Source organism: Rissa tridactyla, chromosome 7 (assembly GCF_028500815.1).
Source record: "Rissa tridactyla isolate bRisTri1 chromosome 7, bRisTri1.patW.cur.20221130, whole genome shotgun sequence".
NCBI lineage: Eukaryota > Metazoa > Chordata > Aves > Charadriiformes > Laridae > Rissa > Rissa tridactyla.
Genome location: NC_071472.1, coordinates 18,694,845 through 18,716,427, shown reverse-complemented (window position 1 = coordinate 18,716,427; position 21,583 = coordinate 18,694,845). Strand labels below are relative to the sequence as shown.

General features: G+C 39.4%; 1 protein-coding gene across 1 annotated transcript in view; it reads left to right on the top strand.

The window, feature by feature from the left end:
- The window catches only part of LY75 (lymphocyte antigen 75), a 47,581-nt gene that overhangs the window by 4,888 nt on the left and 21,110 nt on the right, over window positions 1-21,583 (top strand). The window contains exons 5-20 of the mRNA XM_054207755.1: window positions 178-288; window positions 2,045-2,185; window positions 3,903-4,091; window positions 4,741-4,898; window positions 5,802-5,912; window positions 7,141-7,229; window positions 7,584-7,756; window positions 7,937-8,133; window positions 9,544-9,686; window positions 15,426-15,507; window positions 16,087-16,158; window positions 17,490-17,613; window positions 18,493-18,528; window positions 18,799-18,974; window positions 20,078-20,142; window positions 21,373-21,449. Of these exons, the coding sequence (XP_054063730.1) occupies window positions 178-288; window positions 2,045-2,185; window positions 3,903-4,091; window positions 4,741-4,898; window positions 5,802-5,912; window positions 7,141-7,229; window positions 7,584-7,756; window positions 7,937-8,133; window positions 9,544-9,686; window positions 15,426-15,507; window positions 16,087-16,158; window positions 17,490-17,613; window positions 18,493-18,528; window positions 18,799-18,974; window positions 20,078-20,142; window positions 21,373-21,449 (1,944 nt within the window). The remainder of the gene's footprint in view (window positions 1-177; window positions 289-2,044; window positions 2,186-3,902; window positions 4,092-4,740; window positions 4,899-5,801; window positions 5,913-7,140; window positions 7,230-7,583; window positions 7,757-7,936; window positions 8,134-9,543; window positions 9,687-15,425; window positions 15,508-16,086; window positions 16,159-17,489; window positions 17,614-18,492; window positions 18,529-18,798; window positions 18,975-20,077; window positions 20,143-21,372; window positions 21,450-21,583) is intronic.

The following is a 21,583-nucleotide window of genomic DNA, read 5'->3' as shown; positions in this document are numbered from 1 at the left end:
CGACTTGTGTGGGTGAATTCCTCCTCAGTTCAGGAAAGTTTGCATGTCTGATTATCGTAGCAATCGTTCTTTCCTCAAATGCACAGCCTTTCACATCACATTTTTAATTAAAGGAGACCAATAAAGGATGACCATTTTATACTAATTGTTTTCTTAAAAAAATTAATTTATCTCCAGGCAAGGATGACATTGCTGAGATCTTTTGGATTGGCTTAAATCAACTGGACATTTCTGGAGGTTGGCAGTGGTCAGATCACAAACCTTTGAATTTTCTCAACTGGCATCCAGGTAATGATGTTTCTGATGGTATTAGCAATATTCACAACCCTAACTAGTATTTTGCCCCCCGCCCTGTCCTTTTCTTTTTTTTTTTTTTTTTTTTCCCCGCCCCTTCTCTGTTGGACTTCATCAAAACAATCATTGTTCCGTTTTTGTTAAAGTTTGGAAGCGTTTCTTCCTCCTAGCCAGTGAATCTTTCTGTGCTTGTTTTATATTTATGAATGATTAGGTTAATAAATCTCTAAAAAATTAAAACTTTAAATAGTATTTTTGAGGTCCATTTTAGTAAAGAATCTACAGCTTCCCTAGCTGCTAAATTTCTCCTCCCATTGACAGAATGGCATTAACCTCCCTCAAATATTACAATTATTGATGTACGTGCAAGGACTGACATTACTTAGAAGCCAAACTTGTGTTTTCAGACTTCAAGGTTGCTTAAATTTTGTTTTGAGATGAAGATGAAAGAAGTATAAAACCTTTGAAAAACCTTTCTTAAGTACTTCCAAGTTCCTAGTAGAATTGGTGAGAGTCTGGTTTGTTTGGAATTTTCAGCATGTATTTGTAATATTCTCACAAATATGCCATGGATATGTATATATGAGAATCCTGGAGGAATAATCATTGGGAATACTGAATCTAATACTGTCCTGTCATTTAAGCTGAATTTGACCTTTCAAAAGGGGAATTCTCTTTTTCCTTCAGTTTCTAGAATAGTCCTGCGACATGAATTCTGTGAAAAGATAAGAAGTGTTATTTCTTTGAAAGCTTTACTAAGAAATTTCTGTGAGATTTTCCAAATGTGGACTGTTTTTTGGAAAGGCTAAGGACTTTTCTGCTGCTTGTACTACTGGCCGCACCTTCCTCTGGAACTGTGATGACACTGTGGGACTGTAACCCAGAGCTAGAGACAAGACTGTCCTGAGTTACGGTGGCATAACTTAGTCTGCATTTGTGGCAGACATACTTTAAAAAACACATACATAAAAAAATATTTACTGGTATGTAACAGGAATTTTGCTAGCTGCAAGTTGTGCCCATTACTTATTGTCCTTACACTGTACGCCTCTGAAAAGAGCCTGGCCCTGTCTCCGCTGTACTCTCCCATGAAGAACCAAGATCCACCCTGAGCTTCTATGTGAGACTGAACGAACCCAGTGCAGGGGCAGCTGGGGTGCTCTGTGTGGGGGACACCTTGGGTTGGCATCGGGGCTCAAAGAAAGAGAAAGCCAAAAAGTAACATTGGAAAGGGGCTCCAAGGGAAGCTGGGGACTGAAAAAAAGAGTTCTCCTCTGTACGTTTTTAATTTGGGGCCTTGTCTGGGGTTTCTGTGAAGGAAGGGTTATGGTTAGTGTTGAGAGAAGGAGGGCAGAGCTGTGTTTGGAGTGGGGCTGGAGAGGGGCTGCCAAAGGAAACTGAGGGCTACGAAAAGGGTTCTCCCCTGAGATACTTCTCGTCTGGGAAAGTGCTCAGCCAAGGGTTTGTTGTATTGTAAATAGAACATTCCTCCTGGTTCTATGATTAAACATTGGAAAAGATGTCTGGATTCCTTGATTCTGAAACTTTTCTGTCTTACGAAAAACTTTCTGTGGGACCTATGGTAGGACAGGTGCCTTCATTCAAAGCAAGTTATGTTCTTCAAATACAAGATGCAGTACTATGCAACATATGTTATTCTTGTATTGAAAAGCAATAGGAAAAAAAAGCAGTCACTACCTTACTGTTTGACAACTTTTGCTCTTCTATTTTTGTTTGTTCCTGTCTATAGATATGCAGAGTTTGTCCCCGCTGGATGGGACCAGCTGTGTGGTGATGAACGCTGCCTCAGGTCAGTGGCAGAGTTACCACTGTGGGACTCCACTTCCATATGTTTGCAAGAAGTCGCTCAAGGAAGTTTCAAGCCTCCCAGGTAGGACAGCTTGCATTTTTGTTTTTGTATGTTAATATAAGTGTGATGTTCACTTATAGAGACTTCTTTTCCCCTCCTCAAGCCTTCGTAGGCATCTCTGCCAAAACACTTGCACAACAGCTGTGGGTTTTGTAGCAGAGCAGAAGCAAACTCTGTATCTTCAGTGTCAAGATGATGCATCACAAACAGCTATCATTTTTTGCAGCTTTCTCATTCATGTGTAAAGCATTTCCCAGCACAGTCCTGTCCTCTTCATGCTTTCCTCCACAGCTTCTGCCTTCTTTGCTGTGCTACTGAAAGTCTGAAACTGGCAGTTGCACTCTGAACCTTTCCATCTCTGCTTTAAGCCCATTTCTTTCACTCTTGGTGTGTACTGACATAAAATGGGACCTGCCTGGGGCTTGGATCAAACTCTGAATTCAAATTGAAGTAGTGAAATGACCTTACTGTCCTTTGAAACCAGGCCCAGCACTGGAAATTGGAGTGCAAGAGTTCGTAGCTTGCCCAGTGTGTAATCTTTACTGGGTCCATAACAGCTCTTACAAGATATTTATTCTCTCTTCCCTATACACACACATATACAGTTCAGTTTTTACAGGGTCCAGCTGTGATATATAACTGCTTCCATGCTTTTGGCCATTTACCTACACCTGGATGTCCAGCCCTTCCCGTATCCATGGCCTGTTCTTCCAAGTGTGCTTTGGCCTTACCCAGTTTCCAGGGCTCATGCTGGTGGGGCTCTTATGGGAAGGCTTTTACTGGAAGATGATTGTCCTTGGATGAGGGGAGGACTAGGGAGTAAGAGGCATGAAGCAGCATCCTGGAGGTGGAAGGTATCCTGGTAGGTCACTGGCTAAGGCACGTTCTCTCCAGCTGCCCTAGGGGAGGTGCGTGTCTTTGGGGGGGGAAAAAATTAGTAGGCAGTTTAAATTTAACTAGAGTCATTCGAGTTTTCAAATGTTCCCTTGAAAACTAGTTGTCAGTTAACCATCCTTACCTGTTCTTTGGCACCTTAGTGGGGTATGTAGAGTTGTTACCAGTGTTTATACAGTGCTTTATTAATTAAAAAACAGAATTATTTTGGAGTATTTTATAGTGTGTTTTGAATCAGAAAGGCTATTAGCATATACCTTTTTCAGTATGCATTAAAACCAGTTTGAATTATTGAATATCTTAGCTTTCAGAAAAAAAAGAAAATGAAAACTAAGCATTTGTTTCATTGTGAGCTATTCGAAATTGGTCTTATGCATGGTACTGCATATAGATAATAATGCCCTGTAAAAGTGCAAACCCCTGCCAGAACAAAACAAGCAACTTTTTGTAAAAGCTGCTGTCCTGCAATGAAGTAACTTGATTTGCCTTTAATTGCTTTTGAAATCTTGCTTTCAGCTACTTCTAAACCTTTCACTTACACTAAGACCAGCTTAATGTAATGCATTTCAGCTTTTTACTTTCACTCCCGCTAACTTCTTCTGCCTACCTCATGGCCACAAAATATTATGAATCCCCATAACGCTGCTCATTCAAGTCTATTTGCTTGACTGAATTATGACTGATTCTTCAAACGTCAGCCCTGAAAAGATGTGAAGGCATTCTGATCGCTGCTTTCTGGCTGTTTTCAAGGTGCTACTGGATTTAAAGCATGAAAAAAATGCCAGCCCATTGCACTAGCCAATGTAAAACAAAAGCCTCTAATTCCGTTTCTCTTCACTGTTAGAGTTTTGGAGACACTTGGATACTCGCTGTGATTCGGGCTGGCTTCCCCACAATGGGTTTTGCTACATGCTGATAAACAACCAGGTTCCTTGGAGTACGGCGGATGAGTCGTGCAAAGCAAACAGGAGTAACCTCATCAGCATACACTCATTGGCGGACGTCGAACTGATAGTTACAAAGCTTCATAACGGTGAGTTGGGATGTTCGTAAAGGTCAAGCACCAAGTGCTGGGCACCGTAAATTACAAACCACTTTCCATGTTCTATCATATGATTGTCATAACCCCTAGCTTGTTAAATGAAGGTGCTAAAGCTGGGCTTGTACCCAGGCTAGTGCTGAGTGTTGCTGTTCAGGTCCAATCCCTCTGTATTAGTTCTTGGTTTGGTTTGATCTATTTTATTTATTTATTTATTGGGCTAACCTACTTCTAGTTGCCTAATACCTTGCGTTTAATTTTCTCATTCAAAGAGAATCGTAGATAGTTGGGTCAGTATTTGACTACTGGGTCACTGAACTAACAAATGTTATCTGTACTCTGTGGTCTTACATTTTTGTGTGCACTGAGCTTCTTTTGCTTGAGTGTTTGTTATTTCTGTTTTTTCTTTCCTCTTTGTTATCTTCTCTGTGAAATTTATTCACGTTCATGAATATAAGTTAAGAAACAGGGTGATGAAAATATACTGTACTTGTCCCATATCCCCTTTCTCACTGTAAGAAAAAAAATTGTGGCTTTTATGCTGTGCAGTATAGTGATAAAAACCTAATTTTGCTGATTTCACTTTCCAATTCGTTTGAATATTATTTTTAAACTACGGTATTGTCCTAATTTTAAATTACAGATGTTAAAGAAGAAATGTGGATGGGTCTCAGGAATGAAGATGTACCAACCTTGTTCAAATGGTCAGATCGCTCAGCTGTGGTTTTTACATATTGGGATCAGAACGAACCAAAAGTTCCTTTTAACAGCACTCCTAACTGTGTGTCATATTCAGGCGAGGTAGGAATACGGTGTTGGGGTTTTTTTCTGTCATAGTAGAGGCAACAGTGATGTATATGAAAGTCAAGGGGAGGGTAAAGGAGAGAACTGATTTTATTTCTGGAATAATGTTTAAAATACAGTTAATCATTTTTCTACAAGCAAATTCCTAAGAATTATTTAGCTGATACTTGGTAGCTGTGTACTGCAAAGAATGGAAGAAGTTGCTCACAGCTCTGAGACTGCTTCTGCTGTTGGCCAGCCAGTTGTCCTTGTCACTCTACATTTTGGGCTACTGTATTCTTGCGTGTCTGTGGCAGAGCGCTAGGAAGGAGGTGGGCTTGAAATATTGAAAGGAAAAGCTGGCTTCAGTCATCTCCAGGACCCGTTTGGGCCACCTTTTCTGAGGATACCTTGGTAAGAGAAGAGGAGAGGACAGACACCGCGGGGATACAGAACAGAAGCAGCAAGGGGTGGGTGGGGGAAGGAGGTCACAAAGATGAGTGGAGAGGGAAGCAGGCCGTATCCCATCTCCCAGATTCAGTAGAAAACTGGGCAAGCGTCTGTTCGCTGTGCTGTCAGGCTGGCAGTGGAGCTGCTGTGCCCTGCTCCTCCGAGCTGCCTCCTCCCCACCTCTGCAATAAGCAGAGCACACTCCCTGCACCCATTCCCTCCCTCATCCAAGACGGTCGGCACCACATTGGCCTTTTCTTCCCTTCTCAGATGTGATCCAGAATCATCCTATCTCCACATTTGTCAGCTTTCTCTCTCCCTTCCAAACATGCACCTATCCGTATAATCCTGCCCCCAATATTTTTGCTAGAGGCATTTTGGCTTTCCCACTTAGGAAAACTCAGCCCCTGCACTATGGAAATTGAAAAACTTTAGACTTTTAAATACTTTCTTTTCCTTTCCTTGTCACAGTTGGGACAGTGGAGAGTCAAATCCTGTGAAGAAAAATTGAAATATGTGTGCAAGAAAAAAGGAGAGATTTTGAATGAAACAAAATCAGATAAAAGTTGCTCATTGGAAGAGGTAATAGGAAGTCTGTATTTCTTTTACTTTCACTTTTTTCAGAAACCTGCATAAAATTCCTGATTTCCTTCTTGCCTGTACAATAAATAAAATCTGTGGAACATTTTAGCTGAAAAAGGACATTCGTATAGCGTGAGCTAAATTTCTGAGTGTCCTAAGCAGGCTCTGGATGCGTTACCACTCTGTTTATTGATGAAAGTATTACGAGCTTGGACCCAGGGGATGTTGTGTTTTATTCATTTGTTTAGGGGAAAAAAATTGCTTTTGCTAGGTATGTTATCGCTAATGCCATTTGTTCTGTGGTTTTTGCTTGAAGTATGTTTTATAGTTTAGGATAAGCACTTTGCAACATAAAGATATGCAGAGATTGATAAATGAGATTAGGTTTCTGTTACGCTTTACTTGGCTCATCTTAGTTCTTTGACTTGAATAAATGGGGGGGGTTGGTTCGTGGTTGTTTTGGTTTTCCTTTCAGTATAACATGTTACAGCATAAATAACCCTTGAAGTCTTTTCTGTTTTGAACAATCTTGGGGTGGTATTACTAGGTACTTTGGTTCAGTTTTGTGTGGCATGTTGCCTGCAACAGGAAACATGTTCACTCCTTATCTTTCTTTCTGCACAACCTCGAAGTATTTTTATTCTGTCTCTTCAAAGACTGCCAGGATGTAGAGTTACAGCTTTCTGTGCCGTTCAGACACCAGTGGCATTGGTAGGCTAGCAAAGAGCTAACACATTAATATTCCTTGATATTTTAGTGTAAATATAGGGGGAAAGATTTGAATAATATGGAAATTTTGTATGTTCGCACATTTTCAGTATAAAATTAATTTTTTTCGTAAGTAAAGAAACGGTAGTAATGCCTTCTTTTTACTCCTCTGTTTGAATCCTGGCATTGGTGGAACAGCATCAAAACTTCTATTGTTTTGAACAGGACTAGGCTGTCACCCTTGTGTTTCTCTCTCTAAATGCACATAGCAGTCAGAAGACTCTGCACAGTCAAGCTGCAACAGTGGTGTATTTTATTCCCGTGGTTGCATTATTTCTTAGAACTGTCAATCTGAGAGTTGATGATACTGGACCTTGTATGTGATGCACTGTGTTTCTTTCTTGTACACGCTGTGCCAGCTTGTGGGCACCGACCAACGTTAGCAATGATTTATTTTCTCCTGTAGATAATGCCTAAATTAGACTGTCACGTATAAATGTGCTTTTCATTCTCTAACCAGGGATGGGAGAAACACGGAAACTACTGTTACAAGATTTATAAAACAGAAGTTTCATTTGGAGCACAGTGCAATCTTACAGTGATGAACAGGTAAAACACATCTCTGTAATTTATGGGCACGTTTTACAGTATGATCCTGGAGATATAGTCAGAGATTAAAAATACCTCTGTATGCTAATCAGTGGTTTATACAAAAAAATAGAGATAGAATTGCTTTTGCAGAGAGCTAGCAAACCGTGTTTCCCACAGTGTGACAATGGTAAACCTACAGTGTAAAACTTTCTTAGAAGTTTGTGAATTCCTGGACTCCTGACCCTGGGTTGAATATGGGACTGCCTGGACAACCACTTTAACTAACTCAAATAACAGGCCTGGTTTTCAAATTGACTCAGTTGTTTCAGGTATTTTTCAAATATTGACTCAAATTAATCTGTGAATTTTCAGATTTGAGCAAGAATTTATAAACAGTCTTATTAGAAAACACACCAAAGTTGAAGAAAAATACTTCTGGACCGGTTTGCAGGATATTAGCCAATCAGGAATATATTCCTGGGGTACAGTGGATGGGAGAAATCCTGAAGCTGTGACATTCACTAACTGGAATTCCTTGCAACCAGGTAAATTTAACAATTAAAAAAATACATTAAATTATTATCATTTTACATTGAGCAAGCATAGGAGTACCATATTACAGAACTCCAAGGATGAAATAAAATAGTCATTCAGAAATCTATGGATTTTTTTGAAAAAAAAACAGCCAATGGTTTTAAATATGTCTTTCTTGGCTTAAATTGTAGAGTTTTCCGGAGGATGCGTGGCCATGCCCAGTGGAAAGTCTCTTGGAAAGTGGGAAACTAAGGACTGTAAAACCACTAAAGCATTTTCTATCTGCAAAAAATATATCGGTCTGCCCAAGGAGCCAGAAGTGCTCCCAAAGCCAACTGATCCCTGTCCGCCTGGGTGGCACAATGGATCCGGCCTTGCCTGCTACAAGGTAAAACGTTATTCCTATTAGGTGTTAATTGTTTGTTACTGTCTTGCAGCAAGTGTGTGATTAGCCATTTTGTGGCTTGTAGCTGCTCTGAAAGGCATTTCAAAGATTTTTTACACTGGGAGGAGGAGTTCACGTTGATTCAGGTTGACTGCCTCCAGATATTCTCATGCGTCATCCTCTGCCGATTCCAGAGAGATGCAGCGTGCCTCTCCTCGCTCGTTCTGTGGCCAGCTCTGCACATTGGAGCTGAGTGGGGTGACAGCATTCGCCCGTGCTGCCATCTCAGGAGCCTGGTGGTGGTGGAGGGTGCCGTGTCTCTATCCGAGCCTGCCAGCCATCATCTGGCACACAGAGACACCTGCATAGGGAAGGAAAGCACTTTGCAGTTCCTTCCCTTGCCCTTTTCCTTCCTATACTCTTAAGAGAGTGTAGGTAGGAGAGGTGGTATTTTCTCTGGTTTGAATATGGATATCAAACTTCATCAAAAAAAGTGCAGTCTCAGTTGTATTTTACTGGTTTTGAAGTAAATAGTGGAAGTAAGCAGCCATGCTGTTAGCTGAAATGGCTTAAACAAGTTTGTGTTTAGAAATGCAGGTTTTTTCCCCTCCTATTAATAATCAAGTTACAACTGAGGCTGCTTATTGAATTATTTATTTATTGTTTGTGGACTCAGTGTCTGTAATGAGCCGTGGCTTGTAAACAGCTCGTGTAGCAAAGTGGGGAAACCCAGCTTGAATAACAAGGCTGTGGGCAAGGATCCCGAAAGGTCTAGCTGAGGTGCAGTGTAACTGTCCCATAGCTCATGGGATGGGACAGCTGGCGCCGGCAGTTTCTCCAAAACTCTTGTTGACCAAGTGCAGCATGTCCGTGCAGAGAGGTCCGGCTGATGGGAATCGGCTTGGCCTGAAGCCAAGGGGATCAAGCGGACATGTGAGCTGAGGTTTATGAGCCAAGTATGCAAGTCTGATACATGCAGGTAGCAAAGCATGTGACAAAGAACTTTTCTTCACCTGCAGCACTCAAACGGGCCTGGTTGCAGTGAAAACTGGGCTTTGCAGTTCACCATAAATTTGGAAGAACAACATCCCTCAAATCCTACAATTTGGCTTGCAGTTTTGGAGTCAGTTGGGTGTTGTTTTGTAAAATCTTTCTGGTAAAGAAAAACAGAGAAAGCCTGCCATATGGAATACGTTGCATTTGAAACAAATTTTGTCAGCTAAACTTCAGAGTCTGGCTGTTGTCAAGCAAACTGAAAAAAATAAAATAATTGTTAAGAAGTCAAACTCTGTCCCTATGGAAACACCGATTATTCATTCCTACCTAAGGTGCCCATATTTGAGTAGTACAGGAGTGTTTTGAGAATGCTGTCACTTGTGTCGTTTTCTACTCTGATGTTTGGCTGTTGTGAAGTTCTTCCACAGCGAAAGAGTGCTGCGAACCAGGACCTGGGAAGAGGCAGAAAGATTCTGTGAAGCGCTCGGAGGCCATCTACCTAGTTTTAGTCACTCAGAAGAAATCAAGGCGCTTCATTCTATCCTGAGAAAAATAATCAGGTAACAAACTGGCTATGGGCTAAAATTTTGATTTCGGTCGCATTCTGCAGTAGATCACAAACGCTGCTGCTGACCCCAAATGGCAAGTACGAGATAGTGTACGGTGACTGTGTTTCCCACAGTAAAAATGGCTAGATGTGGCATTTGAACTGCTGGTCATGTCACTGCCTTCCTGGAAAATGTCAAGGGAATACAACTTCAGCAAATGTTTTGCATTGCTAGAGGGAGCGCAGGAAAAGAGAGATTTGCTTTGAGCATCTTCCATTACGTGAATTTAAGTCTGTGTCGTTATAATAAGCGTTTCCTTCTTTATGTTGAATTTTGGCACAACTGGGTGATAGTTGTTTCTATTCTTTACTGATACATTCTTTAGAGATGAGTTGTTATTTCAGTTTTTCAGATAGGTCTCATCTTTATTCATGAAATGCCTCCTGACTATACTGGGTGCTATCTTTTGAAAACGTGAATAATGTAGTGTCCAGCAATCTGGTTGGCACGGATCCCGTTTGGCATAACTGCAATAACGCTATATGGGCATTAGATGGGTGTGTTGAGTTTTCTGGTATCAACAAATTAAATGCTACATAATTTATGAGTCTAAGGCTCTATTTTTAATCAAAGGAACTGTCACTGCAAAGCTTTATTAGGCACTGGTGTGATGTCAGATCCTTGTGTAACATGTTTTTTTTTGATTGGCAGCGTGGTTTTTCAGAACTTTTGCCAGCTTAAACTCAAATGCTGCCAGTTATATGATCTAAATTTTTTCATCAACAAACTAAATCGGGTTTATTTCAGAAGCTGCCAACGTAGAACACTGTGATTAATTTTTTAAAACCTGATGACTGAAGAGATGCCTTCTTGAAAACCCAGTGAACTTTTTTTAGAAGTGCACAAATCATGAAAATTACTTAGTGTTTATGTTAATAAGAGACAAAAAACAAACTTGTATGTTCTATATATAGATGGTTTAGCTTGTATAAAAGCCACTTGTGACTCCTTTGCTAAAGTGACTAGTCCCTAAAATAAAAATTAATGCACAAATTATTTTTAGCTGTAGATCTTATTATACTGTTTTGCAATCATAAATTTTGTTTTAGCGTACCTAATCTACTATGAAACATGAATAGAGAAGTAACTTATCTTCCTACGAGTACTTGGGACTACTTTTCAGCTTGCAGACCATCTGAGGTATTAATTATAGTTAATGGCCATTTTTTTGTTAGGCGTTTAAAGGTGGAGACTTTTCCTGTCTTTCCAGAAAGTCAGCTGACATATGGTGCTACTGCAGTTCCCATATTTCAGAAAACTCAAACTTAGCACAGAGAAAGGAAAGTCCCAGTACTTCAGTAGTATTCTACTAGAACTTAAATAAGGGGCAATATATTGAACCTAGTATAAATTGACTTTGCAGTCAGTGTTACAGCGTAAATGCATGTGTCAAATATAACCCAAAACACAGTATTTTCATCTGAGTTAACCCCTTTTCAAGCATTGCAGAACTTCCTGAACAGAAATAGTATGTATTTGATATTGCCTGAAGTCTTTTAAATAATGATTGTTTGTTTAGATAACATAATGGAGTGTTTAAGTTAGTTACGCTTTGAAATTACTCAGAGGTGGTGATTATATAAAGTATTTTGGAGATCAAGAGTGAAAGGTGACTTGTCTGAAATCAAGTCAATTATTTCACCAAGAACAAATAATTTAGGTAACTGGGAGAAATCATCCTAAGATAATGTTAGCTGTGATTAGCTGCCAGAGTGCACTGGCATGCAGTTTGTCCGTGTTCCCCGCATTTACTCAGTGCAAACTCTGACCTAAACTGTTCATTCAGCGCACTCATTTCAGCCTGGGGAAGGAGCCACACCTTGGCTTTTTTGGTTTCGGGTTTTTTCCCCTTGCACAGTTCTCCGGTGACTCATTGAGAACTGTTTGTTTTTAAATGTTAGCAAAAGTCAGTTTGGTTCACCAGGAAAAGGGCAGCTTGCCGAGTCCATTCTGTTCTTTACTCGGATTCCACCTTAGAGGCAAATAAGAGCTAGAGTTGCTCCAGCCAAGTCGAGTGATTGCCATTGGAAAGGAAAATAAAATTTGCCTGCCAACCTTCCTCTGTCTGAGAGAAATAGGAGATAACCTCTTTTCACGTTGAGGGACACGGTACAGGCAGAACAGATCTGGTTCAGTTACTCACAGTTACTGTTTTTGTGAAGGTTTTGCCCCTTATAGCTGGCAGCAACGCCGGACGCAAGCAGAGTAGCAGCCTGGAATAGTTAGAAATAACATTTCAATGAGGACACCTTACTGGAAAGAAATCCGTCGCCTTTTATATGTGCAGCTCTGCTGCTGTAACTGTGCTGAATCTAGAAAGCCTCGCTAACACTTGAGTTTGCAAGAAGAAAAATGGGTCTTATTCTCAACACACTGGCCAAAACAGCAACAAAGCTGAGATGCGAGTTGTAGTAATTGCATTAATACAACTTCTCTTTTATTCTGCTAAAGAGTAGGTGACTAGCAGGATGGGGATTCAGCTTGTGGCAGTAGCCTGTTACGGAGGGAAAAGCGGGGGGTCAAATAAGCTTCATGTATGCTTTTAGGCCAGCACTGCCTAAAATTAAATGGTGCCTTAAATTGCACAATTAGGGAGTTGGCCCAGATGCACACGTGTTGCCTCTTGTCATGAACTAGGTTGAACTACGAGCCACAGTAACTTCACTTAGGCTCTTAATCCTGTGTTGGGGCTGACATAAGGGACAGGAAAAATCCTTTTTCTATTTCAGCAGTTAGAATATGACAGTAGAAAAATTACTAATTTATATTCCCTTCACAGTGATCTAAACTGTATTTATCCACTCCTGCACAACATTGAATTTTATGAAGTTACAGTTCTGTGTGAGAGAAAAGCCACTGGTATTCTGCAGGGGTTGCTGGACTTTTAGGGTGTTTCATTGTTAATCAGCATGGAGTCCATCGTGAAGCACGAATTGCGCCTATTTTTTTAGGTTAAAACTTGGGATAATCTAGGTTTTAGAGGCAGTTTAGGGGAGGTAGCTCAAAGAATACTCTAGCACTGATAAATCCATTCTGATGGCAGTCCACAGAATGAATTTTAAATGCTTTGCAACGAGGAGATAGATACCTGGACTACAAGCAAATTTCTTGCTGCAAGCTTAGTTGCAATAGAGAGTCGTAATTCATATATGTCTTAAATAGTTGGCAGAGCTCTTTTCTGTGAAGAGGTGATAGTATAACCTATAACTTCAGAGGGCTATCAAAAGGCTTTACTTAAGCTTAAAAGTGCTATCAAGGAGAGTGTAGCAGTTACTGACTTACTCATGGTTGTGTCTGAACAGTTCCAAAAGAAGCAAAAAATGTACATTAATGTGTAAATGCCCAGTCAGCTGGAACACATTGTTACATTCGCAGACCAGTAATTGTAAATTGGGAGATAAGCTGGAGAAATTCTTGAGCGGGTGCGCTTTCTATTATTTATTTATTTATTTCATAAAAGCCTAATACAAGTTGAAAGACTTTGAAAAATTGCTCTAGTTCCTCAGGTAATTATTGCAGATTCTTTTCAAATGAGTGTCTCAGATTTTCTTTTTAGTAGATATTCCTCTGTGATGATCAATTGCTTAAGCCTGTAGGTGATGGTTACGAGAGGAGGGTTAAGCAATGTCTGATTCATAATTGGAAAGAACAATCACAGAAAAATAAAATCCTAAAGGCAAATTGCCAAAAGCCGCTTAGCTGCTTGACAGCTGTGAATGTTTGGCTCACAGTTTTCCCTCTGGCACGATACGGGGCATTTAGGCTCTTTAAAGGCTTCTTAGTGAAATCATTAAAAGACTGAAGACTATTCAGTATGATAAGATTCGCTAGTGTGATCACACTATCACACCAATGTCAGGAAATCAATACTGGAGTTGAGGGGAAAAAAAAAAAAAAGAGATTTGTTCGTGGCTGAAGCTTTTCTTCCTAATGGGAAGCCTACCAAATCAAATGTTGTTGCCCATCTTGGATTTCATGTACTTAGCTCACATACTCTGGGGTAAGCTGTGGTTTGTTGGTGCTGCATTGTCAGCCATTTCAGGCTCAATTTAGCATCTTTTTGGTGATATGTGCAGAAAGGTAGTGGCGCAGTCTTACCAAAGAATTTCTTAGCATTGCCCCATGATTTCATAACATTGTTTATGGAGGTAAGCCTGTGTCTGAGTCCATCCCTCCATGTAATAGTTATTTTCATAAACTTTCCAAGTTGTATCCTAAAATAATTTTGTCAGTGCTAGCTTTCTGGGAGCCTTTTCCAAACTCTGACCTCTGCTGGTCAGACGTCTCTTCCCAATTTTGAGCCTAAATTTATTTCTGAGTTGTGGTTCCTTCAGACACGACGTTGTTCTTGCTCAAAATAGCTCCTCTTCTTTGGGGGTTTAGTCTTCTGATACGTTGTAAAGAATAATTATATCCTTTTCCTGTCTGTCTTTGTCAAGGCTAGGCAAGAAAATCCTTAATTCTTGTTAATAACTTAAACTCCCATTTCCTCAAATATCCTGTATTCTTTCTCTGTATTTGGTACAACACAAATTTATGGAATAGTACTCCTGATGCACTTTTACAAGAGCCCTGTACTTGTAACATCAATACTTGCCTATCGCTGTCAGACCACACTGATGAAAGTGCCTTTTCCACAGCTCTATTGCAGTGGGCTTTCACGTAGCATGTGATTTCATAGAAAACTCTTGGTCTTGCTTCAAACTGATGCCATCGTTCAGAAAAGCGTCTGTTGCCTTTCTTGGGCAAGGTAGGGGATTGGAGTAAATTATCATAAACTTCAGTATCTAGCACAAAACTTGATACTTTGAGAAGTAGAGGGTGCAGTACAAAACTAACGTTGCAGTTTGACTAGCACATATTTCATTTTGTTACGGTATCTTTAGATTCATAAGCAATAGTAAAGAGTATGGTAAAGGTTGTTACTGCAGATTTAAGTATTTATGTTGTAAACCCATTTTTTTGGACAAATTTGTATCTTGGAGCATAGCCGAAATTTTGAATTTAAGCATCCCCTGCTTATGAAAAGTCAAGAAGTAAAATCTAGAAAAAAATACAGTTCTGACTCTAATCCTGTAAAATGGAGTAAAATTTCTATTGCCATTCTTTTATGCAAGCAATGGAGTCAGTGGCGGTATGTGCTCATTTATGTCTATGCCTCTTCTGTAAAGGTGCATAATTGAAATACGTGCCCACGCTTGGTTTGTTTATATTGCTGACAAACTTAAGGGAAATATGAAGCCAGTTATTCTGTATGAGTAGAAGTTTTCTTGTGGTTTGAGGAAGAGTGTATTCGAGCTGATGGTGGAGAGGGAGACAACCTGAGGTGGACAGGAGAAAGCGAAGCAAGCCAAATAAACACCACGTGCGTGATTCTGGAAGAAAAGTGTAGAAAAGACCTTTATGTTAAGTGGCAACTGATGAAGTGATGATGCAGCGAACAAAGGAATTATCTGATTTAGTTAGTTCTCTCTGTGGTCGGGGAAAGGCAGCCTACAGATCTTCTTGAAGAAGTGTGTAGAAGAGGTCCTAGCCCTCATGCCCATTTTCTCTTTGAACTGCTGAAACTTGCAGTAATAAGCCTTTGGTTTTGCTGCTTGATGCTAAGTAATACTATGACATTGGTCAGTCGTTCTCTTAAATGAGCTGAACCATGTACTTGGCTTAACATTTTATCTTGTTTATTTACAGCAATGACAGATGGGTATGGATTGGAATGAATAAGAGGAGTCCAGACTCTTTGGGAACTTGGCAATGGAGTGATGATAAACCCGTAAGTTAACTTTTAACCAGGAAATGTCATGTCCTGATTTGTTTCAGCTTGGACTGGATTGAAAGTAAATTGTTAAATATTTTAATTAAAATATGGCAGATCCTTCAACAGATGAATAATTCAGAAGAAGATTTCGTACTTAAGAGCTGCCATCCAGGCAGATTTCCAATTAAAAACATATCTTTAATAAGGTTAAACTGATTTCTGTCTCTATTGCATTAAAATATTTTAACAGCGATACAGTAGTAAACATGTAAGAACTGGGGGAGAGAACAAGATGTCTTTGTGCCACAACAGAGCAGAGGGTTTACCAGTTCATCTCCTTGGTATCTCAGACTTCTCCAAAAATATCTTCCTCACCGTAATTGATTTATTTGCCTGAAATTGTGAGTTCTTTCCCTCTCTTCTCCCATAATAACAGCTATGTAGACTCAAAACTTGAACCAGTAACTGCCATTTAACACATATTTTAATAGTGATAAACGTAATGGGATCCCAGGTTTGAATGGTTATCTCTGGGGATTAACACAGCAAAAACAGCTGTGAAGTAATGATTCTTTCATCCTGTCCATCCTGTAGGTAACTAGTGTTGTTATGCCACTTGATTATCTGGAAGATGAATATGATACAAGAGACTGTGCTGCATTAAAGGTTAGTTTCAAGGTTTTTAATAACAGCATACATATTTTTACACGGAAGTACTTGGAAAAAACAGTTTTGCCAGCCGTATATTGAATTTATGTTGACTGCTGAGATGATTTCTTTGCATAGTGAAAAAGTTGCTCGTGTTCCTTATTATCAGTTTTCCCTTATTCAAGCAGTTTTTTTATGAACCAAGTGCTGTGCTAATGATAACCTTTCATAAGACTTGCTTTGAACTACAAAATATTCTAGTAACAATACTACTCTCTATTGCATAATGCTATACTATGTATGTCTTTTATATTACACATAATGTTTAAGGATGTAATGTGGAGTCTAAAACAAAAAAGCAAACAGAGCTCTACCAGTAACTTCTAAAGTCTAGATTAGTTTTTCTGAACTGCAAATTAAGAAGATGTTTGAAACCTAAAGTAAGGGAATGCAGTAGCCAGGAAAGAGCGTGTGTTTGTGTTTATTGTGTGTATTTCCTTGTTTACTTGTGAAATAAACAGTAAGTGCTGTGTCAGTTTAAAAATGTCAGGCCTCTGCTTAATTCCTAATTGTGTTCTTCATTGCTTAACTTAGTCTTGACGGGCATGAGTTTTAAAACGCCCTTTAACTTTCCTGAAGCGTCATCTGGCTTTTTATAAGACTATTCCAGTACCATCCCTTCTTTTAACCTAATTAGGAGCACCTCTGCTTTTAGGATTTACTGAAGGAAAGGATATGTGCATCCCTTTGCTTCTGTTCACAGCCATTTCCCCTCATTCTCTTCTCCTGTGTTCGTGACTCCAGGCTGAGAAGCTGTCCCCGTTAAGCTACTAAAAATTTTAGACAAGGGGAGAGAAGTTCGAAGGGGACACCGAATGATAAAAAATTCTCCTTATTGGAGAGATCAGCAAGAGTGAAGTCAGATTTTAAGCTTGATTGTAAGAAATAATCTTGGATAAGAAAGAATATTTGTGGGAACAGTTCAGATGGTTGCTTCTTTTGAGCAGAAATGAGAATCATTTCAGGGCAACAAGTTGCAACAGATAATTCAATAATAAGCATCAATGGGGTCCTGTGCATTACAAAAAAGGAAAGAAACATTGCAAGAAGGGACTTTTGTTTGTAGACTTAAGTCCTTTACCTAATTGCTTCGCAAATGTGGCTAGCAAGGAGGATTACAGTTGAACAGTTACAATTGTATCTGCTCATTTTCCTCAAAATAAGTTGTGGGACTAAAACCGCAGTAAAATATACTAACTTTGCCAAAGTATCTTTTTAATACAGTTTCATTTCACATTTCAGAGGCCTGTGCCATAGTAACTCAGTTCTCTGTTTCTACTTCTATGCAGACCTCTCAGTTTTCACGGAGATCATTTTGGAGATTTTATTTCCATGAAGGCAGAGACCTGGAATTTTACTTCAAGCCTTTTGATTGTGAAGCTAAACTTGAATGGGTCTGTCAGATAACAAAAGGTAAACTGCAGTTACATCTATTTATTCCTATGAAATAGTGTATTATTTTTTACCACTGAGTTGCCATTATTGTCTAATAATAGAAACTTTGCAAACAATATTTTATCACTTCCTTTCTGAACTGTTAAAAGGCCAGAACATGAGATGTCTTGCCTGTGTCACACACAAGCCGACATACGCTTAGAATATTCAAAGATGTATCAGAAAATGACCGCGGGGGGGATGCAGTATCACTGCTGCCATATTTTTTTCTTGTCCCACTAAGTGAGAAGTGGCTTCTTGTTAGGTGAGGTGATAAAACCCACCGAGTTGCAGCATTTGTGGACTTTGCTTAATCATTCTTAGTGATATTTGTAACTAAATGACCACACACATCTCAGTTGTACAGTTTTCTTGAACCTTAGGTGCAGTAGCTGCCTTCTGGTAAAACTGGTGTACTAGCTCCTCGTTGTAGTGAGATGGAGGAGTGGGAATACAAAAGAATGGCATGGCATATCTGCACAGATCCAGGCTTTTCCATGCAGTATGTAAAGTGCTGTAATCCAATAGGCTTTTAGGTTTTCGTTGTTCATTAAAACGCATTTCAGGGGATGAAACTTTGTTGTGGGGAGACACGGGTAGATATACTGCTTTGATGCTTGTATTCTGCTTGGGGGGAAAAAAGCCCCAGTTGTTTGAGACTGAGATATGCAAAACTCTCATTAGTTTTACATCGGCTTATTTTAAACTATTAAATGTGTGTATGATTTCCTTCTCCTTTTATTTTTTCCATCATGCATGCTGAGAAGGTGAGTACAATACATCACTTCCGTTATTGGTGACCACAGTCTTGTTAGAAGGTGAACTTGAAGTGACTATTCCTTTTTTTCCTCTGGACAGGTAGCACTCCAAAGACACCTGAGTGGTACATACCAGGTAAATGGACTTTTTGCATATTCTTCTCTTATGTGTATGTAGTTATTAATACTCTATATACTTTCCTTAGTTTTGTTCTGTTTCTACTGTAATACCTGTTTGATACCAGCAAAGGTCACAACTGATAGAATTTGATTCTGAGAGAGCTCAGAATGCAAGGAGCGTTGGCTGTTCCCAGTGTCAAACTGACATTCCTCATTACATTCAGAAAAAGAAAGGATGAGTTTTTCTGAATTTCTTTCTTACGTGTGTGATATTTCTTCTGCATAGATGAAATTGGAATTCATGGAGCCCCGCTTGTTGTCGATGGAGCTGAGCTGTGGTTTGTACCAGATAAAAACCTGAGCTTCCAGGAAGCTATTTTCTACTGTCAAAAAAATGATAGTGATTTAGCCTCTGTGGATTCTTACCCAAAACTCAGGACAATACTATCTCAAATAGAAAAGGTAAGAAGGTATAATCTGTCTAACAGATACTTTCCACTATGGGGAAATTTTCTTGCTGGTTTTTCCAATACAAGAAAATGTTAATCCTTAATTTCTTTCTTTTCCTGTTGGCCTTAATGGTTTTTAGTTGTACTTAAAAGAAAAAGATGAGTTGAAAGAGAATTATTTTCGTGTCAGTCTTGTAAAAGAATTTTTTAAATTTAGAAGTAGCCTTAACAACATGTAAAAATAAAAAACAACAAAACCCACCTCCAAATGGAGAGAAAGTGTCATAACAGGACCACCATGGGAGCATCCCGTTGTCTGCAAATACTTCCCTATACTTCCCCCATAACGTCCCTATGCTTTAATTTTATGCACAGGACAGCACAGCATTTTTCACCTGATGAGAGAATTTAGACAGACATGCATGACGGTCTGATAGCCTTTACTGAAAGTGGCTTGTGGTGCTTATAAAATGAAAATACGTTCTTTTAAGGAATCTTAACAAAACATTTCAATTCTCAGCACCTCTGTCACTACCTTTCTTCAGTGCTGCTGCTTGTGAGACAACAATACTTTCTAAATTAGCAGCTTGCAAGCTCTTTTTGTGAAATTTCTCCTGACAAAAAGTTACCTGGAAGGAGAAATTACAAGGCAGGAGAAATTGAGGACTTGACCTGCTAAATCTCTAGCCTTTTCGCGAGCTATTTGTTGTTTGGCTCTTTGCTGGAAGAACGGCATTATTCTGAGGAAGGAACGAACGACACCAGCTTTAGGCAGCTTGCAGCTATGTCCTGGTTGTCTGGTAGAGTTCCTGCTGTGAATTTTGGGGGAATGATGTATCTAGCACACACTTAAAACAGTGCTGCAAGATTTCCTGGAGCTTTATGCAGCAGAGTGGAAAACTTGGGCTTTTTTTCTAGTAGGTTCAGGGGTCCGTCTACTTGGCATGTAAGTCTAGAACTGTATCCTTTCCTATTGCTGAAGAGCAGTAATTCCTGCATGTTTTGGAAACATTTTAAATCAAAATTAATTCTGTCATTGATTTATCCTTGATAGAGTCTGGAGCCTTTTCTCTATCGGTTGTAAAATGCTGGGTTTTTTGTTCTTTATTTCCGCAGTTATCAAACAGCGAACAGAAGTGGTGGCTGAAGTTTATTGATTATGGCTACAGCTATCATTCACCGTATGTAGAATAATTATGGGATGCTTTATTATAAGCTTTCTTTGATGTGATTTTTAGGAATATAGTTAATATATTTTTGTTTGGAAACTATTCTAGTTATCCCTGAATTTGTAAAAGGGTGCTTCTTCTGTGTCATCCCAAAGAAGTAAGATAAATAATTTGAACTAAGCTAGAAAACCACACAGTGTTATTCAGTGTTTTCCGCTTTTGTTCACATGTACCTGCAGCTGTTCTTGCCATGCTAAACTTAGACCATAGAGTACCTAAAACAGAGAGAGCGGAACCGTGTCTGTACTCAGACAAAGCAAGTAGTGGTTAAGACAGTATGTGTGTACGATTAGAAAGTGTGTCTGTTTCAAAAGATGGTTGAAATATTGTAATTAGCTGCCAAATTCTGAGTTCTGTTCCCATTACAAGTGTTACCAACATAAAAAATTTAATTCAAATTAACTTAATAATAACTGAATTAATAGTCCGTTCCCTGTGTGTCTATCGGAGCCTCTAGATTTCAGGTTGTTGGGCTTTGACATAGTAGTCTTGTCACGTGAATCGTTGAAATCTGTGGTCCTAATAGCTGATGTATTTCATTGACCTTTAAAATGCTTTTATTGGATTTTTAAGCTCACTTCTATGTTCTGTTAACAATTGGGAACTGAAAAACAAAAAAAATCTGAAAAAACCCCGTCTGAGGGTAGCTGAGAAATACCTGAGACCAGGGAACGTGAAATCGGTTTAAGACGTCACCCTTCCAGTTAGGTAATGCCAAATCTTGTATAGCCCTGTAGAGCTGAGATGACTCACAGCAAACCTCGCATCATGCCGTTCATGGCGGCAGCGAAGGATCATGGGATTTTTACAAGGAAAATTCTTCACTTGCCAAAATACTGTAGCAATATACTACTTTGAAAATAGAACAGGGGAGTTGCCCATTCTCCTCGCTAATCCTGACAATGTGCCAGCAATTGCAGCACGGTGATAAATAACCTCTTACCCTCGTTCTGCACATCTCCTTAGTGCAGTTAATTTGGGCAAGGTACATAACTACTGAACCTACCACATGTTTGTTCCTTGTCTACTTTCCCCCCGCCTCTGTCCTTCCCAGCGTTGTAGGGCATCTCCTAGAAAAAGTTACCAACCCAAATTTTTGTTTGCGCTGGCTCTGTTGCTATCAGAGCTTCCACTTAAAGACCACATTGGATTGGAGACTGATTCTGAAATGTTTGTATCCAGTTTACAGTTATTTTCACGCTTCCATGATCGATTCCTGAGGGATTGTTGGTATGTTTCTAGAAAGAACTGGTACAGAGGTAAGGTTGTTTTTATTTTTTTCACCCCTCTCTGTCATTATATTTAAAAAAAAAAAGTAATTACTGTTCTGCCCAAACTCTTACATTGAATGTAAATTCATGTTCAATTAGGAGTGAACAGCTTCTTGACAATA